General features: G+C 42.7%; 1 protein-coding gene across 3 annotated transcripts in view; it reads right to left on the bottom strand.

Moving 5' to 3' along the window:
• GRAMD1C (GRAM domain containing 1C) overlaps positions 1-19,344 on the bottom strand; it is a 91,098-nt gene that overhangs the window by 10,103 nt on the left and 61,651 nt on the right. For all 3 annotated transcript variants that reach the window (XM_045286191.1, XM_045286189.1, XM_045286190.1), the window contains 6 exons: positions 16,788-16,925; positions 11,557-11,675; positions 6,656-6,798; positions 4,710-4,813; positions 2,570-2,749; positions 1,466-1,520 (listed from right to left, as the gene is read on the bottom strand). In XM_045286191.1, the coding sequence (XP_045142126.1) occupies positions 1,466-1,520; positions 2,570-2,749; positions 4,710-4,813; positions 6,656-6,798; positions 11,557-11,675; positions 16,788-16,925 (739 nt within the window). The remainder of the gene's footprint in view (positions 1-1,465; positions 1,521-2,569; positions 2,750-4,709; positions 4,814-6,655; positions 6,799-11,556; positions 11,676-16,787; positions 16,926-19,344) is intronic.

The raw sequence follows: 19,344 nt of genomic DNA, 5'->3' as shown, positions 1-19,344 counted from the left end.
TGATGAGGGCAATGAATGTACAAATGTGCTTTACACAATTGATGTGTGTATGGATTGTGATAAGAGTTGTATGAGCCCCTAATAAAACAATTTTAAAAAAAAGAAAAGAAACCCAAAGGGGCAGTTCTACCCTGTCCTATAGGGTTGCTATGCATCAATATTGACTCAATAGCAGTGAGTTGAGTGTCTTGGCTTTTGGCTTAAGCAATTACACACCCATGATGCTGCATTTCAAAAAGACAAGGAAGATCAAGGGGTGGTGGGGGAATTATCATTTAGCAAACATTTTTTCTAATTCATCTTGATTGAAGAATGTATCAAATCCAAAATACATGTTCATATTGTCATATGTAAAATATTATGTGCTTAAATTAAATTACTTTATTGGTTTAATAACAGCCTTCCAAATGAATGGATATATATGCTATTACACACGTATGCAAATATATACATAGCATCACATCTTTCTACTTCTTCTGTTAAACTATTGACTTGCCCTTAAAAACATGTAGTGTTCACTTTACCAGTCCAGAAGAGGATGAAAAAAGAAACATTAAGGCAGTAGCAAGAAAATCAGATCTAAGGAATGATAATGGCATTAGGATAGGGTATAGATCCAACACTTGAAATAAATTTTTGGCAAGTAATGCAAATGACACAACGATATTTGTTGAAAAATGGTCACAAGCAAACCTATTTGAATAAAAAACCTTTTGGAAAATTCAAAGGAAAAACACGTTTCTTATGTCCTGAAATCTATAATTAGGAAACCCCATTTATAGAAAGCTTTACTCCCCAAACCCATGTACATCACTGAGTCAGAAACAATTTAACATAGTCTAATGGACTGCCTCCGTATTCAAATAGAGCCCTGTAGATACCTGTAATCTAACTAGGATTGGCTGGGTAGATTTCCATGGAAGACTCGGACTCAGACTAACTGCTCCTCAGATCATTTCTCAGAATATTCTGGGATGTGTGGTTTAAAGTACCAATTCCTGATCCCTAAACTCTGGGACTGGGGCCCGGGAATTTGCCTTTTAGCAAGTTCCCCAGGGAATTATAATATTAGAGGCTAAGAACAACTACTCTCATCAAGTAGGTAGAATAAAATAGCATTATTAGGATTTCGCTGGCCTGCCTATATAAGTATTCCCCTTCAATTGACAGAATACAATTTTTGATTGAATGTGTACTTTGAATTCCCACACATCTGATAAGTCAGAAGACATGAGAAGTTTTCAAAAAAGTTCATGGAAAAATTTCATCATCTTTTCATTACCCTTTCCCATGAAGTTTCTGAAGCCCACTCATAATTCATGCATCAAAATCTCTCAAGGTAAAGCATACGGCCTTTCTGTTTTGCAGGAGGAAAATGGCCAAATAGCGGCAAATTTTATTCAAATCCTTTTGAAACTAGTTAAAAGACAAATACACAAAGTAAGCATTGTAAACAAATACTTACAAAACACTCATCACAACGAGAGCCATGTTATAGCTTTCCATTCCTTTTTTCTTTTCTACAGATCAAAAAAAGGGGGGGGCACTGGATTAGTGCATCAGAATCAGGCCTGTGATGAAGATCACTCATGTAACATGCATTTTAAAAGAACTAGGAAAAAAATTCATTGAATAAATAAAAAGAACTTGAAAAAAAACTTTTTAAATAATAGACAAAGGGATTGAGGGTGAATTCCTTATGCTACCTTCCTCTTTATCACACAGTCTGAAAGTGTCAAACATACATCGGTCCGTCAAATTTGACCGCTATGACAACTTGATTTCATCTAAAATAAGCAATTCAATACATCATATACAATCTTTCCTACGTATTTTTGCTAATATTTGCTACATATTACCGCTGCAAATAATACGTGAGTGGGATTTGTATAGCGCAGGTCCCTCATTAGTCAGGAAAAAACATCACCCTCACCTGATGCCAAACTTTTAAATGATAAAGAGCCATGAATATGAAATGATGGATAAACATATTCACAAGCAGATCAGTCTTAGAGGAAGACCTAATAATGACAGGGAAGGAGAGGCACCCCTCTGAGAGACAGAGAGGCCGAGAGAGCAGAGACAAAACGCCTTCGACTGAGCGTGGGGGAAATAAACTCAAATCCAGGGTTGGCCCTGTTGCTGGGCTGACCTGGAGCACACAGGATGGACAGCGGATCATCACGATGGCCCACTCAAAGACGGAAACCAGGGGAGCAGGGAGAGTGGGTGGTCAGGTGCAGGAGGCTTGGGTGAACTGGACAGGAGGCCTCCCTCCACCAGCAGCTACTACATGAAGGCATTTGGATCCAGGGCTTATAGACCTGATTGCTTAATTTTTTTAAAAACCTTCAAATTTTAAAATACCAGGTGTGCCAAATAAAATACTCCCATCGGCCACAAGCCTGCTGTTTTGAACAGAGGCTCTCACGGTCTGTCTTCTGTGATTAAAGCCTGAGGAACCTCATCAGAAGTGGAGGGGAGGGGGAGGCCTTGCCTTCACCTACGTGCAAGCAGCACGCTCTGCGGCATGCAGCTGCACTACCTGTCTGCTCGCTCTGCCAGCTACCTGTAACATGATTCCCTTTGACAGCTAAGCCCGCCTCTCCCGAGGAGCGCTGAGAAGAAAGTTTAGGGACTATTTCTGCCGGTCGGCTGAAAGGTCTCCTTCTCTTTCGTAGGCCGCTGAGTTTTCCAGGGTCTTCAATGGATTGGTTTACCACCGATTCTTCCATTAACAAGTCTGTCTCTAATAAGGAAATAAAATGAATTTTTATTCAGATAGGGGTGGGGTGGAACCTTCTCAACTATAAGAGAAAATGGCTTGCTTGGTCATTGGTTTCCCTTTTTTTTAAGCCTTGGCAACACTCTTTGTTCCTGAGGTACTTATGGCCTAAATTCAAGTTTTGCTTTTTTTAACCTAGATATTTATGTATTTATTTATCCAACAGTTTTATTGGCACATCATTCATATGTCATACAATTGGACAGTTCAATTGTCCAATCACATCAAGGGGAATTGTATAATCACCACCACGTCCATCTTAGAGCCTCCTCCCCCCCTTCCATGGTTATATCGCCTTTAAACTGAGTTGTGCGATCACGATCAGCTCTAGTGCTCCCTCCGCCCCCCCACCCCTGCCTTCATTATTTACTCCCCAAATCCCCATTTCCTCCCCATCACTCACCCCCCCCCCACCCCTGCATTCCTTATAACACCTTGTATCAGTTATTATCGCTATCTATCCACTCCTCCTGTGCTTCACAGCTGGGAAACCAAACAGAAAACAATGAAAGACGTGCTCTAAGGTGGTAAGGAGGAGCTCTCATTAGTATAAAGACAAAAATATAAGAACCCCATCAACATTCAAAAAGCCAGGGAAGACATTTCTGTCATGGAACAGGTCAGAGATACTTGCACCCAAAACACGCTCAGATCATGTCTATAGGGAGGACAACTGGACTGGTACCCAGTTCGATCCTGCAGAGTCAAGATTACAATGGTCTCTGCCCGACAGTAAGGCTGTTCGGGGCTCAGTGTTAGAGAGTACAATGACCCCATAATGAGGGGTCACTATTCTAGGAAGAATGAACTGTATTAATAAATGATGGAAGCATTAGAGTGAATTTGCCAGGTGCTGTATTAAATATTAATGTAATTATTTCAGTGACGGAAACAACAGTCTGCCTACCTACATTGGATCCTTAGAAGAATGCCCAACAAAGGTCTGGCATGTCACTGTCCACCCCAAAGGGAGGATGGAGGGCCTTATAACAATGTCAGTGTCCGATGGGGGTTTGCCAGAAAGCAGGCATAGGCAAAAAGCATCCGCTAATGACCTAAAAGCTCATTTTTGCCATTGGTTTCAACCTTTTCCTTCATCAGACATTTTTTATTAGAAGCTCATTATGTAGCCAAACCAATTTTTGAAATTTCATTTTCTTTACTCCTGATTAGGAGTTTAATTATGAAACAGCCAAAGGGAGGAGAAGAGAGCGAAAAATAATCACTCACTAATAAAGCTTTAAATTAACTTGAGGTGACTGACAACCCCCCCCCCCAAGCCGGTATTTCAAATGGCTATATGTATGTATGTATGTCTGTATGTTCACATATGTTTTTATAATATGTATTTTAAGGAATATGTACACAGAATGAAATCGCTTCTCCGCAGTCAGCTTCTAGGACTTGCTGTCACCAAGGCCACACATGTTCAGGCATGCATTGCTACTTCCAAGAAGTGTGGGCCGCCTAAGGGCTTTCAAAGCCAAGTGAGCAGAGCGGTCAGGTGGATCAGGTTACACAGCCCCTGCCTGCAGCCAGTGTCATGTGCTCTGCAGAGACAAGGACCAGTGGCAGCGCCTAGCTGCCTGGTGGTCTCGGGCAAATCACCGAAACTCCGTGTGACTCCATTCCCTCTTTCTTAAAACAGAGAAAAATGACGACCTACCTCAGAGAGTTGCTTTGAGTATGAAGTGAGTTATAATCTGTATAATGTACACTGAATGATGCTCTGGCGTGTGATAAGCACAAGATGAGCGTATAGATAATGCAGTGTTCTAAAGCCCTACGGGCGGTAGAGCAAGTGGGGCAGATGGAACCACTGCAGAGAGAGCCCTTCCAACACCATCCACCGGGCTCCTGCTATGATCGTGAATGATTCATCCACTTTGCTAGTGCATGTAGATAAATAAATAAAGATACTAACCCAGTTGTTTAAAATAATTCTCCAGGGAACTCCAGGAGTTCTTCTCGATTAAAGATTTGACAAGGCCCCAGGGTTGCTTCCGGTACCGCACGTCTGTGGAGACTCTGATGGGGCAGAAGGAAAGCTGGGTGAGGCGTGCACGAAGAATGCGCACTGCCAGTGCGGACGCCGCTGGCACCAATACCGGAATGAAGCTGAAGACAGTATTCAGTAGGAAACTACAGAAAAAGGAAAATTCCAAAGGCCTCCAGCGTCTCAAAAAAAAGCATGTATTGATTACGTCTCAAGAAAGTATCCAGTGCTCTCATTAATTCATCAGTGTTTCCTTTGGAATATTATCATTTTCTTTCTTCCCTTTCTCTAGCCTAATAGCAATACACGTTAAAAATAAATTCTTAATTTTCCAAATGCCTTGTACAAAAATCTCTAGGGATCGTCAATCAGTTGAAAGTTGGTAAGCATGCTGGACCCGGGTCAAGCATGCCCTGGCCCTACCCTCTCTTCATTACACGAACATGTCTCATGTAGGACACACCACAGTGCTGTTAGCTGCCACGAGTCAGCTTCCACACACAACTGAACGATCCTACACCATCTCCATGATCCTTAGGGTATTTTCACTGCTGGATTTGGGGAAGATTCCGAGCTGTTCTTGCTGGCAAGCCTTAGTCTGGAGGTTCCACTGAAACCAGTTCAGCCACATAGCAACAGTAAGCCTCCATTACTGGGGGTCTCCCAGGGGGAGGTCGAGGATTTTTCACCATTGAGTCCCTGCAAGCCCCAGCCCTCTGGCCATTAAACAGGGTCATGGGACTAATCTGATTAAAGGACGGTGAAGCCGGGCATAAATCTACAGCTCTATCTTCCTGCAGCCACGACAGGACCCTTGTTCTCGATTACTCAACAGATAATCGCCAACCCGCCACTGAATTTGGGCCTCGAGCGAGGCGCTTCACTCTGCTCACCTCAGCAGGGTGTGTAATTTTATTAAGAAGCAAAACTTGGCTGTGTGCAGCGACTAGTAACATTTCAGCATGAACACCCCACAAGAGCATACGCTAGCCCAGGGATGCTCAGTACATCGATCGCGATCTACTAGTCGATCACAAATGTAGTGTGGGTGGATCACATGGCATTAAAAAAATAGACGTAAGCCTACCATCAATCCCGTCACTTAACTGATATACAGTGCAGCCAATCAGATGCAATCTTAGGTGTCAAACGCATGCACAAACTACTGCGCTAAGTGCAGCAAAACTGACAAGCTAAGTTATTGCCAATTTTTAGACCTTGTTTTTTTTTTTCTCTTAAACTTAAGAAAGGGTATTAAAATGAGGGGGGGAGCTGGACCAAGTAAGAAGACAAAAACGGATCACTTTCTAACGGAATGGGAGATTTTGACACTACAAGACAATGGTCAGCTGAAGTCCAGAGTGCATGAACAGTTCTGGAACTTACTCGCAGAGGGAAAGTGCACAAACATGAGAAAATGTGCTACCTCCTTGACTGCATTATTTGGCTCTACTTATTTATGTGAGTCAGCCTTTCCCCACATAAAGATCATTAAGTCCACGTATCATTCCACCCTGAATGATATCATTTGGAAGTGTGCTTGGGGCTGGCTGTCAGCAGCTACTTTCCGGACTATGCGTCCCTGGCTCATTCCATTCCGTGCAAGTCATCAGAGTAAACTCAGGTAACGACAAAAAATGTACATAGTTAATTGTGTTATGTTGTGCAATATGGACTCATGCGGTTCTGCAAAGTACATAAACATACATTGTACATATAAAGAATTCTCAGTGCATTTATGAATAAATGTAATAAATAAGTAAAAATAAATATGTTTTGCATTTTTGTAATTGGTCGATTATTTTGACTTGATCATTTTATAAGTAGCTCTGAGCTAGCCTATCCTGAGTAACTCAATCATTGACACAGCTTACCTGAGCCTGCATCTCTGCTTGGAAGACCGGAGGATGCAGTATCTGTTCAAGGTGTAGAAGTAATCATGGTATGGGACATCATGGGTCAGGACTTCCGAATCTATCAAATAAAACTCTGCTTCCCGACTTTCTTTATACAGTGTCTGCCAAGGGAAGGGAGAGAAATGTTCCATGTGCCTGTGTAGTAGACCAGGGTTCTTGCCGACTGAGACCACACAGACTTGGATTCCTTTTCAGAAAGTGACTGGACATCACAAGATTACACATGTAAAGGCAGAAAGGGCTCCGTGTTGGATGGCACCTACCTGTGAATTGAGGCTGCTGAAAAAGTGTCTGCTGCCTCCCTCACATTCCTTTCATTGAGTAATTCTTTTTTTTTTTCTTTTCTTTTAAGCATGGGGAAGAGAAAGGATTGATATGCCCTCTGGTGTGCATTGTTAGTTTATACAGAGTTTCAATGTTCCCGTTAGGAGAACCATTCAAAAAAAATGAACGGAGCAAGACAAAGGTTTCTCTCCAGGGTCCATCAAAGCTGAAGAGAACCACCCACCCTGCACCCACCACAGGAGAGGAAGCAATCAAAGGACAATGCTCCCTAGACAAGCCAGGTCATCCTCGTTTTAAGCACACTGTTCCTATTCATCCTTAACAACAATAACAAAAAGTCGCAGGGCAAGAATTCTGCAGTTATCAAATAATCCCCAATACCAAAAGATTGAATTCTTCTTATGTTTGACATGTTTTCAAAGTTTTGAAAGCTTTATTCGTTTGTTTTTTAATTGGAAATTGTGACAAAGTTTAACGAGCAGATTGGCCGATCATTTTAACATGGGGTGAGTTCAGTTCGAGGCCTGAAGAGGGCCTCCTAGCCATAGTCCTGGTAAACCTGGCACCTGCTAGGATTTGAGTTGTACTCCACGCCTCCCTCCCACTCTCATAGGACCTTCTAATGCATTTCTTTTCAGAGCAGTCGGTAGCGGTAGCCAGGCACCAACTTTCTGGTCCTGGGGCTGTGTGGGCTGACGTCTGTGTGGTCTGTTAATCCCCTGGACTAAGTGTTTCCAGATGCCTTCTGATTTTCATCCCCCTTCTTTCCTCCAGATGGAGACCGACCAGGAGATACATTTTGGATGCAGAACACTCCCTGTGAACTCTCTTACAGCAATTGACCTTGCTGTCTCCTAGGACCCTGGTCCTCAGCCGTTAGGCCCAACAACTCATCCCCTCAAAGCACTTGGTGATGTCGAAGTTTTCATCAATTTCCTCCCGGCATGCTCCACCACATGCATGGATATATTTGCTGCAAAGATAAATGCACATCTGTAACTATCCTTTGCCAAACCTCCCTCTCTCTATATTTGTGGGCATACTCCCACTCTCCCGCCCACCCTGTTCAGCCTGGGCGTCTTGTCAAAGCATCTGTCATAGATCCCCACTATTGCAGGACTGTGTGTTTTTGTTCTTTCGAACCTCCAGTGTTGTCGCCAGCTGCCATCAGTTTCCTAACCTCCTGCTTATTGTATATTCCCATCCCCTTCACCCGAGTAAATGTCTGTTTGCCCGCTAGTCCATGCCTTCCTCTACTCCCCTTCCTTTCTCACCCCAGGCAAGTACCGAAGGATGTTTCCTTTAGCGTACAGCCATTCTGTTTACCTGCTATTGTTGATCTTGGGTGCCATCGGGTCGGTTCTGACCCAGAGAGACCCTGTGCACAACAGAACGAAGCACAGCACGGTCCGGCGCCATGCTCGCAATTGTCCCCATGCCTGAGCCCATTGCTGCAGCCACTGTGTCCGTCCATCTTTCCAAGGCCTGCCTCGTTTTCGCGGCCCCTCCACTTGATGTCCTTCTCCAGGGACTGGTCTCTCCTGACAACATGTCCAAAGTATGTAAGGGGAAGTCTTGCCATCTTTAATTCTAAGATTGATTTGTTCTTTTAGCAGTCCACGGTACTTTCAATATTCTTCTCCAGCACCACAATTCAAAGGCATCAATTCTTCTACGGTCTTCTTTCTCTCTCCCTCTTCTGGTTTTTTAAAAATTAAATCATTTTATTGGGGGCTCTTCCAGCTCTTAAAACACTTCATACATGAATTGTATCCAGCACATTTGTACATAGGTTGCCGTCACCATCTCCTCCCATGGTCTTCTTTATTTCAACGTCCAACTTTCACATGCATAGGTTGTAATGGAGACTACCATGGCTTGGGTCAGGTGCACCTTAGTCCTCAAAGCAACATCCTTGCACTTCAATATTCTAAAGCGGTCTTGTGCAGCCGATTTGCATCTTTTGATCTCATCACTGCTGCTTCCATGAACATAGGTTGTGGATCCAAGTAAAACAAAGTCCTTGACAACTTCAACCTTTTCTCCACTTACATGATTTCACCTATTGGTCCAGTTGTGAGGATTTCGGTCTTCCTTACCTTGAGTTGCAATCCATGAGGCTACAATCCTTGTTGTAATACCTTGAGGCTACAATCCTTGATCTTCATCAGCAAGTTCCCCAAGTCCTCCTCACTCTCAGCACGCAGGGCTGTGTCATTGCATAAAGCGTCTGTTAATAAGCCTCTCTCCGATCCTGATCCTGCATTCTTCTCCATATAATCCAGCTGCTCTATTTGCTCAGCATACAGATTGCACAAGTATGGTGAGAGGATACAAGCCTGATGCATACCTTTCCTGATTTTAAACCACACAGGATTCCCTTGTTCTGTTCACACAACTGCCCCTTGATCCATGTACAAGTTCCACATGAGCACACTGAATTGTTCCAGAATTCCCATTCTTCTCAAGGTTTTCCACCGTTTATTATGGTCCACACAGTGAAAATGCCTTTGCATAGTCAATGAACACAAGTAAACATCTTCCTGGTATTCTCTGCTGCGAGCCCAAATCCATTTACATCTGCAATGATATCCCTTGTTCCACTTGCTCTTCTGAATCCAGCCTGAACTTCTGGCAATTCCCTGCCACTGTGCTGCTACAACCGCTATTGGATGATCTGATGCAAAATTTTACTTCTGTGCAGTATCAATGACATTGTTCTATAGTTTTAGCATTCTATTGGGTCACCTTTCTTTGGAATGGACACAAATATACATCTCTTCCAGTTGTTGAGCCAAGTAGCTATCTTCCAAATTTCCTGTTCAAATAGTCCTGATTGTCCCATAAATGCCTTATTTTAGTTGTTTTGCTTGAATTAGGATTGGGGTGATATGCCTCTTAAATCTTTTAACCTATAACCATTTCTCACCTTTCTTTTTCGTTTCTTTTCATTTGTTTGTTGAATCTTACAGCCAAATGATATATTTTTAAATTATATTTTATGTATTTATTTCTATATTTTTATGTCATTAGCCCGGTTCTGATGGTGTAAGGGTAAAGGGGTCAGATATTGGGTTTGCTATTTGGCAAGAAATATCAGACGAGGTGCTATCTCACATCAAAGGACATGTAATGTCTACTGGTCTCTCTTTGTTGATCTTTAGATTGATGAAGTGCTGTGGGTTTGACCTTTCATCATAAAATTTCTCATCAGATTTTCATCTAGATTTTTTTACCAGCCATTCAGGGTCATTGCATTATACTATGATTTCATTAAAGGTCCCCAAATATTAAATTGTTATATCCCTCTTTACTAACCACTTGGAGCTCTTCCATAAAGAAGCACTTTCTCTCATGAGCTGCATCTCACTCTCACTGCCACCGAGTTGATTCCAATTCCTGTCATCCTGAGATGGGGGGAACTATCCCTGTGGGTCTGAGACTCTGAATCTGCGGGTGTAGAAAACCTCATTCCCCCCGCCCCCTACATGCAGCTGATGGTTGACTTTTTGGATGGCAGTCCAATGTGTGACCCACCAGGGCTTCCTCACAAAACGCTCACTACTGTGAAATACAGTTTATGGAGAAAAGGCAAATATCTGGATTCTTTCTTAGATTTTCCACTTTTCAGAATAAAGTGTGGGCATCTTACCACCTTCCAAGATGGCCAACAAGCTTTTGGATGTTCTTGGAAAAACATTTTAACTCGGGAATTATTCATGTTCGATGTGTTTTAACCCATGGCAATCACTATTACTTCTTTTGATATTCAAATTCCCCCGTCTCTGGCTAGTGAGATCCCCTTCAGTGTTGGCCCTGACATCTCTAAAACCAGTGGTTTTTTGTTTTTGCTTTTCCTGGTCTGATGAGTAATCCAGATTCATCTGATACATCCCCTGCCCAAGACAGGGAAGGAGGCACTTCTCTAAGACACGCTGGTCTCTTGGTGGGGAATGGTATAGGAAGGTCTGGATGCTGAAATGCTCACTGCTGCATTGATACATCTTAAGTCTTTCCACAGATCACAGAATATTTTCTGAAGAAAATGTCTACTTAAAATTTAAATTGCCAAGGCATTCATTGTCCTAGATGGCTGCGCATTTGTTCTGACACTGAAAATGTGTTTGTTATTATGTGCCATCGAGATGGCTCTGACCTAGCACCTTGCTGCACAACAGAATGAAGCACACCAGTCTGCCAGGCTGTTGATGAGAACAGGCATTCCGAATAGGTGTGTGTTCTTTCTCTTATGCCTGTCCCTTCCTTCTCTCTCCCTCTCCCTCTCCTGCTCTTTCTTTCTTAGAGTCTTAATGAAAGTGGTTGAGTTGTTTAGCCTGGGGTCCTTTACCAGGCTGTGTTCCATTTGCCACAGCGGGCACTCATAAGCTTTTGCCTTAAAATGGAAACAACTCTGTAATCTAAAAATAAAGTAATAGCAGGCTCCAGATCAAGTTTAAAATTCACGGAATCGGATGTGTAATAGCCAGGCCTGTAACGAGGACAAGTCATTAGCTTCTCAGTCTTCCCTCTTCCCACATGCCTGATTCTTCTGGATAGTGACCGGGGAGACATACCTGCTTTTCCGTAGCAGCGGTGCATTTCCCAGTGAGCGGGCTATTAAGGACTATTGTGTAGGTCATGGTTCTCAGCTGGTCCCCTCCAGCTTCCCCATCCCAGGGGGTAGATGCCACATCTGACCACAACAAGCAGAGGAAGTGAGTTACTTCTACAAACAGGAAGGGGATGGCTTCCCACAGGAATAAAAAAAGGTTGTTTTAGAATTATTCAAACTTTTCTTTTTGACCAGTGTGAGCCTCCCGATAATTTGCATTATAAGTTTGGCATTAAAGCACCCTTCTTACACAAATGTTAAGCACCCTTCGTACCCCGTTATCTGATCTACTTACTATCAAATACTTTCTTGTAATACAGTTTCCCTGTGTTGAAAAGATACAACTTTCCATTTGGTTCACCTGTGGGCTTCTTTTTACAGTCCCAAGGCAAAGAAGAGAAGTTCAGGGCCTTATGCAACAGAGACAGAACTACCCTTCAACATCCCCATCACTGACTGAGGCCAAGCCTGGAAAGACAGCTTACCTGTTATTACAAAACAATATGAGTTTGATCCCAACTTGTGGAGAAACCCTACGTCAGAGTCGCAATGTAATGTAATCGCTGGTCTGCAGAAACCTTTAAGCAAAGTAAGGAGGTGGTTTTCATCGAGAAGGCCAGAGGGATGGGGCCTGTGCTAAGCGTTCACGGCAAGATACGAGTCAAATTTCTCCTTGTTTTGCCTTGGAACAGCACACGTGAATCAAAACACACTTTGAACAGAAACAGCTTCGCAACACAGCGCTACCCAGGGAGGGTCACTTTTATAGAAGCCGAATACAAGGAAAGTAGAGAGAAGCGTCCATTCACAGACCTGACTAGGTCACCCAATGTCGTTAGCCCAAATGGACTCAGGCAATTAATCGCTCAGTGTGTTTGGCAACTACTCATCACCAGCCTGGACTCCAGGGGCTTTGATCTAATCCGCTATCCTTCGTCAAAGTAAGACCTGACAATACAGCCAATTTCGCTCTGCTTCTGTTATATAACAAGGGCCAGGGATTAAGGGGCGCTACTGACACTGCCTTGTGGGGTATATGGCAAAATCTTGTTCACTAAATTCAAAAGCTAACAAGAGCAACTGGGTGCAGCTGACCCCAGCCCTGGTGGTTCCCATGCCTCATATGCATGTGAAAGTTGGGCACGGAGTAAAGGACAACAAGGAAAAATGCATGCCTTTGAATTATGGTGTTGGGGAATAATATAGATGGTACCACGGACTGGTAAAAGAACAAATGGATCAGCCTTGGAAGAAGTACCGCTAGACTGTGCCCTAGAGGCAAGGATGGTGAGACTCTCTCTCGTGTCCTTTGGTCATGTTAACAGGAGAGACCAGTCTTGGAGAAGGACATCCTATTTGGTGAGGTGGAGGGAGAAGGGAAAAGAGGAAGGCCTTCCATGAGATGGATGGACACCGTGGCAGTCACAATGGGCTCATGTGGTTGGAGGTGGGTGGTGCCAGCCCCCCCCCACTAACCACGGGTTCAATAGGCACAAATGTACGGTTGAGATATACAAATATTATAGCAACATCATCGAAAGCATGAGAGCTAGAAGAGATATTGAAATAATGGAGTCAGACACATTTCATAGTAGCATGCTCACCTCAGCCCCACTTGGTGGTCCATGTGGAGAGAGAGGGAAGGGAAGGAGGACAAGGGGAAAGGGAAGAGGGGAGTGAGGACTGGAGAGGAGAGGGAGCGCTGAAGAGAGGTCAAGGGAAAAGAGCTCTCTACTGCTAACCCTGGCCTACATACCTTTGGGGGTGTGCAAGTCCACTAATTACAGGTAAAGACATATGTCACAGGAAGGGGTTGCACCATAGGTCCTATAGCAATGAGAGGGGACAATCCAGGGATACACACACAACAGGAAGAGGAGGCATATGACAAGATGGGCGGATCCTAGAGTTAGGATGGCAGCTTAACTTTGGATGTCCTGAGTGGGTTTGACCTGTTCTCTGGATCTCCATAAGAACCATTAGCAGTAGGGTGTAAACCCCACCTACAGGAACCCAGCTAATGGTCACAAGCCTAAACCCATTGTCCCCAGAAGCAGGGGTCAGGCCCACCCGTGGTGGGAGGAGACAGCAGGCTGACAGCTGACTGCCTCAAGGAAGGTAACTGTCACCATTAGCTGCAAGCAGTGTCCTAAGTCCAACATATCTGGGGGAGATGACTTGGGGGGAATCTTTCTGTGTCCCACAGGCTCAGGGCTAGGAACAACTGTGAGGGCAGCATGGGACCGCAGTGACCAGCCAGAGCACTGGACACCCAGGGTGGACAGTCATGATTACCTACTTATTTATGTGTACAGTAATCATGCTTGCCATCCTCAGGACAGCTTTACTCCAGATTTCTTGGGCACTTAAATGAGGCCTATAATGAACTCTGAAACACTGTTAAGAAGATTATTTCAGTCATACGTCAGCCGTATCAGGAAAGTGCTAACAAACCCACTTTTACAGTAATCAGAAATGTGCTGTGAAGCCTACGCACGCTTCAGCAATGCAATCAATGAGCAAAGTCAAAAAGGCTTTGCCTCTCAGATATGGCCCACTTGAGTCGTCACCAGTGTTGTCGGCAAGACCATTGAACATCAGGTGCCGGAGCGTGATCTAGTTGGCACTGCCTTGAAATGGCCAATCCCCCCAGATGAAGTACCGTTGATCATAATACAAAAACCTGGGATGAAATTGTAACAAAAATGGTGACAGTATACAAAAAGGCACATGAGTATGTATGTATAGAGATATATATATCTGAAGTATCCTTGATATAACACAGTCTTAAGTCCAGGTATATGGATTTCATTACAAAATCCATGTAACGTTTCTGAAGGTCTGGGTTTCGCCAACGTTCAAAAGTTGCATTAAAAAAAGACTTAAACTCGAGCTCTTAATTACAAAAATAGTGTCACAGAGCCTAAACAAAGATTTTTTAAAGGCCTAGTTAAAAGTTCTCTAATTAAAAATAAAAAGACCATAGATGTATCAATAACTATTTTAATACTGGAATTGTATTAAGTTCATAAGTCATCAGTTGGTTATACCAACAAAATTATTTAAGATCTTAAAACAACTTAAAAAACGATAATAAGGCTTTGAAAGGTATTTTTCTAGAAATGCAAATCTGAGCATCAGGGAACAAGTTCCTAGGGCAAAACACGGTGAGCAGTTAGCAACAGACTTGCTCTGTTGGTCGAAGCTTCTGACCACTGCCAGGTCTGAACAGCAACGCACCTACACCTGCTTAGCGATGGAATTGCCCACAAGCCTTTGCTTCCCAAAGCCAAAGCGAAACATGAGCTATCGTCATGCACAGCCACACTGCAGCAAGAGATGGCGTCCGCTAACAAATGCCGCTGTGGACCAAAAACGCTGGCTCCTCAGGGGCCTTTTCCACCCCAGAAATAACAGTGAGCCGGGAGTATCGCTTTAGTAAAGGGAGCGATCCTACATCCAAATATTCGGGAAAAACAAAGTCTTCCAATGAAGAATGGATAGCAAGAAAACACAAAGTAGACCCAGGACAGATATAGAAGCTACAGAGTAAAGAGGAAGCTCTCTCTCTCTCTCTCTCTCTCTCTCTCTCTCTCTCTCTCTCATCCTCCAGTCTTTCAACTTGGATCACCGGAATAAGAACAAGGGGTTCTTGTTTTGTTTCGTAACTTATGAGACCCTTACTGTAACCACAATTCAAGTAATAGCCATGAACTAGACATCCCTTTCCTCCTTATTCTGAATGATGAGGAGGATTTTGTATACCATATCAACAATATAATTTCTGAATGTTTAACAATGTTCATGTAAAATCTGCAAAGAAAGGAAGACTATCTAGTGATTAGTAAAATGGCTAGATTGTAAACTATACAGAATAACTTTAATTTCTTGTGATTCACCACAGAAGAATCTCTGCTCCTGTTGTTTCCTAATTTTATACAGCAAGCTATTTGCTCTCAAAATTTAATAAATATCTTGAAATACTAGGATTAAACTGAGTTTCACACTAACTGTAGCTGTATTTGAATGTTTAGCAAAATAGAAACTTTTCACATATAATGAAGTCCTTTCATAACTAGACCTAACTTTGTAAAGGGGACATTGTTTTGTGCTTTTTCTACTGAAGCAAACACCACAGAAGGAGCCCTGGAGGCCTAGTGGTTACTTATTGGGCTGCGAACCGCAAGGTCAGTGGTTCGAAACCACCAGCCATTCCTCAGGAGAAAGATGAGGCTATCTACTCTGAAATTCACAGGGCAGTTCTATGCTGTCCCACAGACTCGCTCTGAGTTGGCAACGACTTGATGGCAGTGAGAAACACCACAGACACAAGTCTCAGAGATAGTTCCATGAATTCCGCAGAGGAGACTCTTGAGCCTGTGTGGCACCGATCAGATGAAGGGCTACGAAGCTTAACTGGCCTCTTAGATGCGCCTCCCAGTGTACTCGGCCCTCTTTCTACAACAGTGACCCTGCTCTGCTGACCTTATCTCCACAAATCAGTTTTCCCTGCTTGGAACATTGTATGATGGAATCACACAGTCTGCACATGCTCTATGCCTGGCTTCTTTTGCTGAACATACATCTATGAGATGTACTCATCTTGTTATAAATAGCAGTAGTGTGCCCTAACCACCTGCCCATTGCAGTGTAATATTCTTCTGTGTGAACAGACACACTGTTAATTCATTCTGGTACTGATGGGCCTGTGAGGCATTTTGTGTTTTGGGCTATTATAAATAATGCTGCTGTGAACCCCATAGTACAGTATTGAGCATATGTCTGTGCATATTTTTGAGGAGGGTGTACTCAGGAGACAGCATGCACTCACAGAGACTATCTTCAACAGCAATAGATAATATTAACCAATTTTGGACATTGGTTTGATCAGTTCATACTAGCTTCTACCCACATCCAGTTGTTCAAAAGAGCTCTTTTGAACTTAATGAATAAATGTAGCTTTAATTCAATAAAGTAATCCTAAGCAGGATCTGCTTAATTAAACAATTCACTATTTACATGTAAACGTAACCAAAGCATTTAAATACCAGCTTGTAAATCACCATAATAAAATCAATTCCTAAAATTTTGTTTATCTTTCCCCTGACAACATAGAACCGTTTATTTAGGCTCAACCCTTTAAGGATAATTGAATTCTCCCAAATTTGACGCTAGGAAAGAACAAAAACTCACCTAATATATTTCTAGAATTGGTAAACCTCTGCATAAAGCGGGAACTGGTGAAGAGCAATTCAAACATCCTCTCAGCACTGATATGAAAAACACGGTTGATATAAAGCCTGCCATGGAGATCTCGCTCAGGAACATTTTCTGGGAGGGAAAAAAGACAACAAAAAGAAACCAAGAACACAGAAGCAAAATTAAAGGCATCAATTAAAGCTTACTTTTGGAGGGGCGCAAAACACTTTTTAAATGTGATTACAGTGAATAGCACACTCTAGCATACTATTAACATTCCAAATTGGAGTTTTATATCTATATCTATATGTATGCTCGAGATAGCTATAACTAATTAGAACAAACAGACAACTCACAGCCACTGAGATGATTATTCCAAGCCATAGCGACGCTGCATAGGGTTTCTGAAGCTGTGACTCTACAGGAGCAGAGAGCCTCATCTTTCTCGGAAAGAGCAGCTGTTGGATTTGAACCAACGATCTTTCAGTTAGCAGTCCAATGCTTACCGAATGACACCACCAGGGGGCGCTCGTTCTCTATTTAAACTACTTAGGATCAACCTTTCAAGTGGTAAACCACAGATGTGGAGAGGTTGGGCTGGGATCATACAAAAGTTCAATGCTGTCTCTCAAACGAACCTCGGGTGCTATTTGAACGGTGCTGTCGGCTGCGAGCGTGAGCTTGCTGGTGTGTAACACTCAGACGTGAGTGATGAGGACGCTTCCCAGAGAAGGATCCACACTCACACTGATTTTCAATATCAAATTAGAATCGATGGCAGTGGGCTTATTCTCAATATCAGGCATCAAAGAAAAAAGCCTCTTCTGAAAAGCACTCTTCTAACTGAAATGATGCTCCGGGTAATATTGCATTTGGGGGAAGTTGATAATGACAATGGCATTGAAAATTTGTAGTAACAAATGAAGATGAAATATCCATTCGCTGTTTTTCATATGCCCTAGAATCAGCATATAAATGAGGCCATACGTATATGTCAGCCATTGCAGTAAGAGCCTTACAAGTATTAACTCATCTTATCCTCACCAAACCCTATAAGATCATCCTGTCCATTGGAGATGAGGAAACTGAGGCACAAACAGAAGTCAACTGTCAATACTCTGTCAGATCTGGAATTTAAACCCACACCCCTTCCCCAGTACATATACTTTATCCCATAATACCAGGCGTTTAACTAAAAACTTAAAAAAAAAAAGCAGCCTGCAAAAGTTAAAGAAATAGTGTGAAGCAATCTAATCTGAAAGTTTGATGACTTCAGGACTGAAATGACTTATTATTATTTGAAGATCATGCCCTACAAGAACTATGCCAAACAGAAGAAAGAAAGAACAAAAAGAGCTATGTCAAGCCTCTCACATTTCAGAACTCAAACTCAAAATATAGCTTTGCCTCTGTCAATATGAATCTAAGGGAAGCAGCCTAGTACAGAAGAAGGGTATTGGTCTGAGAGTCCGACGGACTCTTCTGGCTCCCACGCTGCCATCAACGACCCCTATTTCTTCCTCGTTAAATGGCTTATGCTTCTCTATTTTGCTACAGGGATAAAGATCTTCGGGGCATCAGGTAGATGTTGATTTACCTTCTCCCTAGAATAACATTACATGTACGATAAAACTATTCACGGCCAATGTCAAAGAATAGCTCCTTTAGGGTGAAAATGAATCATGGCCACTGGGTGATTTGCTCAGGCTTTGTGGAAAAGGCATTTAGGTTTGAGAAAATAGCTTTTTCTGACACAGAAGCAATACAAGTTAATTGTAAACTTGATTAAAATAATCACAAAGGAAGCAAACAACTACAGGTGAATCTACTGATCTTCACAGAATCTATCCTACTTTTGCAATTATATCGGATATAGGCCTTTGAACTTGCTGATTGTCTCTCTACTGCATTACATTCTAAGTTCCAACCAAGGCCGCCTCCGTTTTAGTCACCAGTATACATCGGTATCTGGCACATAAGAATTAGGTTAATGTTTTTAAATGAAAACATGACTATATTTAAAATACCTTAAGATGTGTTTTTCTATAGCACTTTGAATTGGACTTTGACATTTTTTTTTGATGAACAATGTTAGATATAAAATGACCTGGAAGCCTGGTGGCACAAGGATGAAGCCCTTGGCTATGAATTGAAAAGTCAGCGGTTGGAATCCACCAGTAAGTCTACATGCAGGAGATAAAACCTGGGGGGGGGGGGCGGATCTGCTCCCAGAAAGATTATAGCCTTGAAAAACCAGTGACGTGATTCTACTCTGTCCTGTAGGGTTGTTATGAGTCGGGAGACAACCACCACCTCAAACAAGACTGCACTCAAATTGTCTTTCCAGCATCAGCATCCAATCTAAAATGCATTCTGTTTTGTTGTCATCGCCCCTGAATCTTCTCCGATCTATGGCAGCTTCTCAGTAGTGCCTTGTCTTTTATGACCTTGGCATGTTTGGAGAATGGTGGTCAGATGCTTTATAAAATCTTTGTCAATCTTTTCTGTTGTCCGTCCCTCAGGGAGGAGGTCACATGTAGATCCTTGTAAT

The sequence above is a fragment of the Echinops telfairi genome, unplaced genomic scaffold (genome assembly GCF_000313985.2).
Source record: "Echinops telfairi isolate 266 unplaced genomic scaffold, ASM31398v2 ScPeMD7_6;HRSCAF=24_0, whole genome shotgun sequence".
In the NCBI taxonomy this organism is placed as follows: Eukaryota; Metazoa; Chordata; class Mammalia; order Afrosoricida; family Tenrecidae; genus Echinops; species Echinops telfairi.
Note: the sequence above shows the minus strand (reverse complement) of the source record. Positions and strands in the feature narration are given on the sequence as shown.